This window comes from Diprion similis, chromosome 13 (assembly GCF_021155765.1).
Source record: "Diprion similis isolate iyDipSimi1 chromosome 13, iyDipSimi1.1, whole genome shotgun sequence".
In the NCBI taxonomy this organism is placed as follows: Eukaryota; Metazoa; Arthropoda; class Insecta; order Hymenoptera; family Diprionidae; genus Diprion; species Diprion similis.
Genome location: NC_060117.1, coordinates 8602757 through 8613950, shown reverse-complemented (window position 1 = coordinate 8613950; position 11194 = coordinate 8602757). Strand labels below are relative to the sequence as shown.

The 11194-nt window shown below is 36.8% G+C and overlaps 1 protein-coding gene across 1 annotated transcript; it reads left to right on the top strand.

The window, feature by feature from the left end:
- Nucleotides 1-393: 393 nt before the first annotated feature.
- Nucleotides 394-9459, top strand: LOC124414193 (juvenile hormone esterase-like). Its single transcript, XM_046895167.1, has 8 exons — nt 394-570; nt 4633-4915; nt 4990-5175; nt 5360-5559; nt 5632-5788; nt 8322-8636; nt 8713-8848; nt 8931-9459. The coding sequence occupies exons 1-8, from the start codon at nt 403-405 to the stop codon at nt 9094-9096; spliced, it is 1611 nt and encodes a 536-aa protein (XP_046751123.1). The 5' UTR covers nt 394-402; the 3' UTR covers nt 9097-9459.
- The last annotated feature ends 1735 nt before the right edge of the window (nt 9460-11194 follow it).

Here is an 11194-nt window from a genome sequence, read left to right as displayed (position 1 = left end):
CTTTTTTTTTTTAAATTTTAACCGTCAACCTCACTTTTTCGGCACGTCATTGAAAACTCCAATATTTACACTATCACCTCGTTAAATTTGCCCAGCTATAAAAATACTGAAATTTTTTCTCCACTGACATCTGAGAAGGTCACATTTTTAATACTGCCACATGCAAATAATTCATAAGCCGATTCTAAACGTTCTATAAGAGCCTGGCATGAGCCTTATTCATTCAGCGACAGAAGAAATTACGTGAGAGTGTGTACGAAAATCGCAAATAACATCATATTCTGAACACTGGCTGGTGCTTCGTCATGTAACGGAGTTATCTCATCGGCGTCTTGATAAATAAACGCGAGATGAGGTGGCGCGAAGAGGGGGCATCAAGCTATTACAATCTAACCACATGCTATGCGGCTTGTCTATCAGACGAACTACTCAGAGATGGTTCGGCCAGTTGTTCTCGTGAAGGAGGGATCGCTCTGCGGCACTGAAACGAAGACCAAGGATGGATTCCCTTTTATTTCATTCAAGGGCATTCCCTACGCAGAGCCTCCGGTGGGCGAGCTGCGATTCAAGGTATGTGGTTAAGTGATGAGATGGAGAATAGAGATTAACGATACGTTTTTGCACGTGCCTACAAGTGCAGTGCTTGAATTAAATTGAAAACCAATTTATGTGGTGTCTTCAGAAGTTTGATTGAAATTCTTCTCGATGCCGAAACTTCATTCAAAATGTAAAATATCAAAGTGCACCTATCGCAAATTAATTTACTATTGCGATTTCGTAGAACGCATGCCGCTTTTTTATCAATGTTTCAAATTGAAATGTATTGGAGCTGTGAAACCCGAAGTGCATCGAGAAGTAGGTATTTGAATGCAAAATTCCATTTGTATCGTCAGATAGGATGTCGAAAAATAATTGACATGTATTTCTCCTTTTTTCAATTCGATGTTCATCAACAAAGATATAGCGAGTCGAATTTCGCGTGACGTCATAATGTTATACATGTATTACATTTTAGTATATCTATATCTAGTAACATTCTGACGTCACGCGTCAATTTCAAACTGCTATATCTTGGTTACGGAACGTTAAATCTAAAAAAGAAAAAAATACGTGTCAATTATTTTTCGACATTCTATCTAACGATACTAATGGAATTTTTTATGCAAATTATTTACCTGCCAGAGGACAATTGTAACGATATCAGGCGACGCTTCCAATCGTCTTTTTGTTCTCTAGTTCACACAATCCTTTAGTCAACTCGAATGCCTTATCTAGACTCCAGCGATATATTTAAGTACAGATATAAGCAAATAGTCCAAAAATACCAAATAGGATTAGAATAAGGAATCTTGAAAAAGCCGGGAATACAAAAGGACCCTGGACAATAGATTAGGTAAAATCGGCGAAAACAACTCAGAAAGACTAAAATTACTCTTTACCACTTTCTTTTTAAAGCTACAGTTTTTGAATTAGAGCCGTTTGAAGTTCACCAATCACGGCGCAGATGGGACCGAGCGCGCGAGCCACGTACGAGGCTAGTGTAGCTGGGCTCGATGTAGTGTCCGCTAGCCTCGCGCAGGGCTCGGTTGGTGGACTTCAACCGGCTCTAACTCAAAAACCGTTGCTTTAAAAAAAAATTGTCAAGAGTAATTTTAGTCTTATTACTTTGCAAGGAATCCGTCAGTGCCCGGTGGTCCACGAGTACTGGGTCACCCTGTATATAGAGCTGAAGTTAGCATGGCGATAAAGAGAGAGAAGCCGGTCAACAAATTGTATATTTAAACAAGTGTCGGCACGGGGACAGGACACTCCTCATTCACGTCGCGCCCCTCAGCTGATTTGGTCTCGTATTTATATTTTCTTTTTCGATAACTTGCTGTCATTATCCAATTACTTTATTCTCATTAGAAACTTTGACATATTCCTTTGCCTAGCGCATCTTTTGCTTTCACGAATGACCAAACTGTTAGTTAAGTGACTAATTGATTACGAATGTCATTTATAATCTTTAATTACCGCGGCATAAATTCGACAAAATAACTCGAAGAAAAATATTCCAATAGAAAACAATTCAAACATAAATATTCCAGTATGTATAAAGTATGTATAAACCACACACACCAGCGGAACGAACTACGCTGCCGGTGGTACCTTCGAAGTTATTTTTTGCTGGGATATTTGTGTTTGAGTTTTTTTTATACTGAGATACTCGTGTTGAGTCATTTCGTTGGGGGTTATTTTGTCGCAAGTTCATCGGACATGTAACCGTATTCAGAGATCGGTAAAATCCAATATTTGTAGTATTTATTATTATTTTTTTTACAAAGTATTAAATCAAAACTCTAATTGAAATGTACATTTTTTGAAAAATAAATTATTTATTCAATTCAGCGTTACTGATTATTTGAATATTTGAGAATTAAAACAATACTACTATCGATTATCTAAATATTGAATAATTAAACATAGAAAAGTTACTAATTATTTGAGTATGCAATAGTAAATATTAAATAATTTTAATTGATTCAGTATTCGGTAATTGATAGACAATACATTATTAATTTGCGAAATATTTCATAATTCATAATAGAATGTTACTAATTAGAAATATGTTCAATAATCATCAACCAATACATTAGTAATTATGGTATATTGTTGTATGTATGCATTAGTAATGCATTGGCTATCAATTACTAAATACCGAATCAATCAAAAATATTTAGTATTGACCATTGAATATTCTAATAATTAGTAACTTTTCTATCTTTAATAAAACAACATTTAGATAATTGATAGTGCTATTGTTTTAATTCTTAAATATTCAAATATTCAGTAACAATGATTCGAATGCATAATTTATTTCTAAAAAAATTTATATTTCAATTGATCTTATTCGATACTTTTCAAAAAGCAATAAGTAAATACTAAAAACTTCGGATATTGCCGATCTCTGACCGTAGTTGGCACCGATATTACGTCATTTTCATCTGCTTTTGTTTGTACTATATTTACGACTATTTCATCATTTGGTTACGTTCACGATTTCTTTTTTTTATCATTTTTCTTATTCATCGCATTTCTTTAACGACATTGATCTCGATAAAACCTTTTGTTATAGACATAGTGTTAAACCCCGACCATCTCAAAATCATTAAATGTTTTTTTCTAACGTACTACTCGTTAAAAAACGCGAACGAAATTTTTTTGAAATTTTCTTACTAAACCGTTTATTTTTTATAAATATTTGAAGTCGATTGCGAATGCCTGTATTGAAAAATCATCAAAAATCATCAAAAATCCAGTGAACGACACAAAACACCCCCCGTTAAGGAAAACGTAGGCTAAATTTTTTTTCTATTTTTTCTATTACCTAATTCGGAATTTTTTAATCTTTAAACCCAAAATTAATACAGGATCAAATCGTAAGCGGCAAATAAGGGTCAATTTACTTGTAAATGTTCGGTTTCACCAATTCGATGATGCGCTCACGATTAAAACCTGTGTTAATTTTGGGTTTAAGAATTTAAAAATCTTGAATCAGGTGACAAAAAATTTTTTTTTAAATTTGTCGTTCCCATTTTGGGGACTTGAAACAATGAAATTGAAACACTGAAACGTTGAGACGTTTCTCAATTAACATCCACAAATTAATCCTGTACGAGAAATTCAATTTTTTCAAGTTTGCAACAAAAAAGTCTGCGAAAGCATATGGCTAAGGCTAATAGTTTTTCCGCCCAATGTCTTGCTCGAAAGAAATAAGAACGGAAAATTCGACTAGAACAATTCAACTGAAACAATTCTACTAAAACAATTCAACTAAAAATAATTCAGCTAAAACAACTGAACTAAAATTGATTCGAATAACAATGAGTTTTATAACAAAATTCGGTCAAGAATCTAAAAATATCTAAAAAATCGTGGTTACATCAATCATAGGAATTTTATAAACAGTTTAACAAAAAGAAACTTCTAGAAGAAGCAAAAGAGAAACTTGTGTCCCACCTGAATTCTTTTTATAAAACTCATTGTTAGTCGAATTGATTTTAGTTAAGTTATTTTAGTTGAATTTTCCGCAAGGCAGTCTGGAACTTACATTACCGGTATGCGCGTAATGTCGGTAACAAATGTCGCCAAAATGAGATTTCAGTGTTCTTCGTAATCGAAAACCAGATCAGCTGCCATTTCGTCATTTCATCATCAAATCTCATGGGACTGGGCTCAAAATGTGTGTTTCATCACCGCCGAGTGGCATCATACCGGATAGTTCGATCCATTCAGTACAACTGTGAAAATTTGGCCAATTTCTGTGGGTGGTAACCAATCTGTCAAATTTTTTCCAAAATTTTGGAGAAGTAAAAAGACGATCCACTTTTTGCCAAAATCAGGCATTAACTGCCCAAGTTTCACTCTAATCGCTTGAGCGGTATAGGAGTTTTGCTTCCTCGCGTTTTCGAGTTGTACGACGCTTCTTTATAAGCACCTTAAGCTCCAAGAAATTGACCCGGTATAGATAGCATCACCAATTTCTGCTTCACGCCATCTTCAAACATACTCATTTATGGTGATCTAGTAGTGATACTTTTCATCAAAGGTGAGGTAGTTCTCACCAAAACCGGTTTTACTATTTATTAGGACCCTCAACCGAAGCAGCCATGGACTGGGGTGCTGGACGCTTTGGAAGAAAGTCCCCAGTGTCCCCAGCTTGATGAGTTTACTCACGACATCAGAGGGGAGGAAGACTGTCTTTACATCAATGTAGCGACCACGTCGTTAAAGGGGTCGAGACCCGTGATGGTGTGGATTCATGGGGGAGGTTTTCTGTGGGGTAACGCAGGGTCCAGTATTTACGGTCCAGACTATTTGATCAAAAAGGATATCGTCTACGTGAGCATGAATTACAGGCTTGGAATCTTTGGTCAGTTGATGTCACACAGCTTTTTGTGTCTTTTCCAAAGAGCGTTTGTAGAAAGAATTTTTTCATTTTTTTAGGCTTTTTACAACTCGATCACGAAGCGGCGACGGGAAACATGGGACTGAAGGATCAAGTTGTTGGTCTCAAGTGGGTAAAGGAAAACGTCGCTCAATTTGGCGGTGATCCGAACAATGTTACAATATTTGGAGAAAGCGCTGGTGGCGCGTGCATACACTATCTGTTATTGTCACCACTTACTAAAGGTGCATGAAAGTTTCAAGAAAATCTGTGAATTACTTGCAGTACATGAGAAAAGTAATGAACCAATTCAACATGCGGAATGGGTTCGATCACCACATGCCTCAGATATTTTTTTAGGTCTTTTGCAGTCTTACTATTTAATTGGTTGACATTATTTCAATACTGGTTGTTTACTTGTTTGCTCAGGTCTTTTCCACAAGGCAATTTCCCAAAGTGGCGTGGCATTAAACCCGTGGGCACGCGCCTTCAAGACCGCAGAAATCGCTCAACGTGTTGCTGCCCATTTTGGAAAGGAGACCACTGATCCAAACGAGATTGTTAAATTTCTGCGCACTATTCCAGCTCACAAGCTCGCCGATTCTCAGTTTAAGATTTTGACACCAGAGGTTCGTGACGTCTTGTTTTGAATGATGTTTTAAAACGGTGTCATGAAGTTTTACGTAGGAAAAATTTTCTAGGAAAAAATTGTTTTCGGTTTCGCATTTGCACCCACCGTTGACGACAAAAGCTCGGAACCGTTTCTACCACGACCTGCCATTGAACTCGCTGCAGAAGCACACGACGTGCCCCTTCTGATTGGATATAATAGTCACGAGGGAGTAGTTCACCTTCTGGGTAAGCTTGTAGAACAAGAGAATAAACCTAATCATAAAATCATTCTTAGAAAATTCTTTAGCTATAAGAATGGATAGACAGTGAGAATGATATTAGACCGAGTGCCAATTGCCAATCCGAAGAACCCAACAAAAGCGAATCCAGAAGTAAAACAATTTAGCACCTGCTATAACTCCCGATCAGATATTCAAACGTAATTAATTTTAGTTGGATACCAAGTGCATCGCTGCACTGATTTTTCTCTAACTACCTTTCTTGGTCTTATCGCTATGCCTCGGCTAGTTCAGTATGGTGGAGTAATTTGAGGAGAGAGAGAGAGAGAGAGAGAGAGAGACTCGACACGAAGCGCTAATATGACAAAATAAAAGAAAACTGGTATTGTTTGAAAACTCTTGCGATACAAAATTAAATATAATAAAGCAGATGAATTTCAGAACGCTATGGCAATCATAAAAAAAATTAAGCAAAAATGATTTCGCTTTTTGCGAATTAACAAACTGGAATGCCGTAACCGAAAGAACAAAATATTGCACTTAATCTAATATATTCCAATGAGCACGATCGCTCGTCAAACAAAATGACAATCTAACTTATCGTAATCAAAGACGGTTTTCCCTATACATTGCAACATTTTTACAACTAACACAAATTACTGAGCATAACCACTCGCAAGATGTACTTCAGAACCGACTCATCGCAATCAACTAACGTGTCGAACGTGACATGAGAAAACCAAAAGCTAAAAGAATACTCTTTACGAGGGTTGCTGAGTAAGAAAGAAAGAGAAAAAAAGAAATATTGTGCCTAAAATTATCGTACATCCTAAATGATACGAACTATAGTTATTTGCAAAGCTTTTACGCTACGCAGTCGAAACCGATCAAAAATCTATTTTCTAATTACTAGTCTGCAAACTTTTATTGACGGTAACACCGCGTTACTAGACAGAATTAACCCAAAGCAAAAACCTTGTCTTTAAACCGGAAAACACAGCACAGTCATAACCATCAAAATCCAATAACGCAGCTAATTTACAATCCAACCATTAAACCCATCTAACCAGTGTAGTCGTCAATATCCAATCCAATACTGAGGTAATCCATAATCAAATGGAACGCCAAATCTCAGTCGATATTTATGATTTTTCTGGAGACTGAGGAATGTACACATTTTTTCAAGGTCATGGGTACTCTTTATTAGATAATTCGAGTTTTCAGAACTATTTTTTTTACTTGAAAAAAATGAAAAATCGCGGAGATATAACCATTCGGAAGGGCGGCCGAATGCGGTGTACACTCCAGCACTTCGAAGGATTATCTGAAACAGTCCGTGCAAAAAAATTGATTAGTGTAAACACGTAGTCACTTTATAAACCAATAATATCATAAAAATAATGATTATTGGCTAACGGGGAAGCCTTAGAACAAAAAATTTCAAACTTTGACCCAGCCAAAGACATGTTTATTTTGATAATTTTCAGTCGGTCTTAGGTTCATCAAATTGGACGTTAGTATCGTAAAAACATGTGCCAAGTGTGAGCTTGATCGGTCTAATAGTTTTTGACGAATCGTGTACACCGATTTTCAACTCATTAGAAAAAAATGTTTTTGAGATAATCGCGTTTCAAGTTTCGGCATGTATGATGCTGTGATTTACTGACTAGTCAGTTATCCCAGCACCATATAATAGTCCTTCAGCTTTCTCGTGAGATTTACTTTGCCCATCAATCTTATCTTTGCGTGATTTCTCTAACCAATACAATAAATTCGTTATTCCTATACACCGCTATTCCACACCAAATCGCAATTCCTTATCGTAACAAAGTCGTCAGCCAAAATCATAATCGTAGTCAGGTAAAATCGTAATCGTATTCGTAATTCGTTATCGGAACCAAATCGTATTCGTGACCCATTTAAATCGTAATCTCAGTCGTACTCCTTATATTGTGGCCTATTCGTAACCGTCACTTTGACGAAATTCACCCTAATCATAACTGCCATCATAAAATTCAAAATACCAAGCCTAGTCGTTACCGTAGATTTCTGTTAACAAATCAGAATTGCAATTCATCTGCAAATAGTAATTCCGTACTTCTTATCGTAACCGTGATGTATAAAAAATTAGGAACATCCGAACTAACATAAACGCTACGTTACGTCTTACATGAATGTGTAAGAATCGATGCTAATGGTGGGCTATCGGGGAAGCTGATAGTATCATTGTTTTAAGGGGATCAGTACAGCTTACTTGAAAAAAAAAACAAGTTAATCCAAAATTAAATTATTTATTAAACAAAGTTTAATTCGAATTCAAAAAATGTTTGAAAAAAAAATTTCGACGCAGATTTTTCCATACCGATGGCCCAATTTGTCCATTGATTGCCACATGTATACTTTGATTGAAGCATTACTCATCATAACTAATGTCACCCGCCATTACCATTAATCACGGACAATCCACGAACGACTCGAACTTTTATGATTTTCAAAAATCAAGTTATGAACTCAAAAATCGATCATCGCATTTTGTACAGGACCAACTGCGGATGACTTTTCGAAACTCGATCAACACTTCGAGGCTTCATTATCTCGTGGACTAACCATGGTGCCTCCATCAAAGGTGTTGGACGCCGCAAAACAGGTGAGAAAATTTTACCTTGGGGATAGGCCAGTTACCAAGGAGACGTCTGACGAGTTCGTCCAAGCCATGGGAGATCTTCAGTTTGTTGTTGGTGTTCATGACGTGGTGAGTTTTCGAACCGCAGCCAAATCTCCTACCTACCTGTATCGGTTCTCCCACGAAGCCGAAGTGACCTTCGGTTCACACCTTACCAAAGTAAAAGTCAAAGGTGTGTACAATTATCCGTAAATCACCTCGCATCATCGATACCAACACCGTGAGCTATACTGAGGATCATTTTTCAGGTGCTGCACACGCTGACGAGCTCGTTTATCTCTTTCACCTCCACCGAATCGACTTGAATTTCCTTAAACCAGGCTCGATTGAAGAGGTGATTTCCGAAAGATTTCTCAGAATGTGGACGGACTTCGCAAAGACTGGGTAAGTTGCAAATCAAGTATTGGCCCTGGTGACCAACTTAAAAAGGGACACTAGGACTGATGATGTTTCTCCATTGATGTAGGGATCCAACTCCGCAACAGGATGATCTGATCACAGTGAAATGGAAACCAATAACAAGCACAACAAAGAATTATCTATCGATTCGCGCTGAACTTTCTACTGGTGTTAATCCTGACGAAGAAATGTTGCAGTTATGGAACCGTGTCCGTAGCATTGGCAAGGAGTAGCAGTGAATGTGTTTATTTTTTTTTGGTATTTGTTCAGCGATGATAATTTCAGTCAGTAACACCTTGACGTTGTCGTTTTTGTTTATTTATGTTTATCCAAGTTACTTTGATGGGAGGACGTACCGCCGATCACTGCAATATGTCTCGGGGTGTCTCAAACTGCCATTGAAGAGTAGACGTCTATGATGCCTTGCAATAAGACGCAGTCGTGTCCGTATATCCTAAGTGTGTCGGTAGCTTCGTGTATTTTTTTATATTTTGGTAAGATTGAAATGACGCGGGATGCTGAGCCCCTGAGTACAATTTGAGTTTTCAGAATTTTTAATTTTGTCGACAATGACGGTCAATTCGCACTTGTATAGTCGTCAGCCGAGGACTCCCGTGATTCTAGACATTATCGGTTGCAATGATCAAATATTACCTCGTTTTAATAATACAAAAGTATCAAGATGGTTTATTGTATGTAAGAATCGTCGAGAACAATCAACAAAAGTGCTATAAGACAAAATAAATAGAAGATTAATAAAGTAATAGTACAAAGAGAACAATAAGAAGAGGAACGTAACGGCGACATTTTAATGCAAATAACCTAATCACTTGATAATAATGGTAAAACGCTATGTTTTAAACAATTTTTCGACTGCCTAGACGATGAAAATTCAGGTTTAATTATTATACTGGCGATTTTCAACTGTTTTATGTACTATTTATCACTATGAAAAAATACAAGTCAAGCTTATTTTCACGCTCTATAGTGCGTTCCCACTACAGTAGTACCTCGTTATAAGAGAATCTGCGAAGAAGGTTGATCAATTAGGATGTTCGTCTGTAAAATTCAAATGCATATATATTTACCAAATCTTGCAGTTGAGTCATGTTTTCAAAAGGTTGCGTAGATCGTCGGTGTTCAGCTCGCACAATGATTGTGATATTGGAAATGGAGGCGGGGGTTTACAGGTGGGTTATCAGAACAATGAAACTAAAGTTTAGTTTTTTTTTCTTGGTAATAACTTACTTCAGGACGCTTATTGGTTGGGATCCCATGTAGTACTTCTGCATATAAAGCGGTCGACGGGGTCAATGGTGGTTGATGCACATAAACGACTGGTCATAAACTCGTATTTTAGCGTAAATTGAGAATAATAATGAAAGACAGCGGCAACAACTTTGTAATAACAATGATCTGATCAATTGACCTCTCGCATTCAAAGTGTTGAGATATGATGCTGCAGTTACTGTATTTCGGTATGAAGTGTAATGGCCTCGATGTGGTTTCGCAGACTTATGATAGTACAGTTCTTTTATGCAATGTATAGTTAATTGAACGTGTTAGTTTTGACTCGGCTGTAGCGTAAAATGCGATGGCTGATATACGGATGGAATATTGCAAAGGCTTCAAAGAATATTATGGAATTAGTATCTATTTGGGAGTGAAACAAAAATGCGACAAGCAGGTTGATATGATACATATTTTTTAGTTGATAATCAAAGTAGAAAATTAAAATTCTCTACTACGGGTTTGAGGGACTGCATCACGTGTCTGTTACGCCAGCCCCCCATCGCAACGGAATCATTTTTTTCAAAAACTGTTAGCTAGTGAATCGTTAGGAAAGATTTGTAATCGAAAATTTGACGTTGGTAAATATTTCAGAATCGAGATTTTTCGAGTTTTTAGCGTTACGTAATGCCCCCCTCCCCCCACCCTACTGAAAACTCAAAAATTCTCGATTCTGAAATAATTATCAACGTCAAATTTCGATTACGAATCTTTACTAGCAATTTACTAACCAAATAAAATCAAATTGAGAGAAAACTTCGTTTTTGCGATTTGGAAAAAGAATTTTCGAAATTTTAATCAACAATGAGGATTTTTTTCCATCGGCTTACGAATCTGTGCGTACGATTCTAAGAAAAATACATGCTGTTCTAATCACTTTGCGAGCTTAAAAGTCGGAAAATCTCGATTCTGAAATATATACCAGCGTCAAATTTTTGGTTACGAATCTTTACTAACGAATCATTACCTAACAGTTTTTGGAGAAAAATTGATTACGTTGCGATGAGGGGCTGGCAGACATGTTTAACAGACATCTGCATC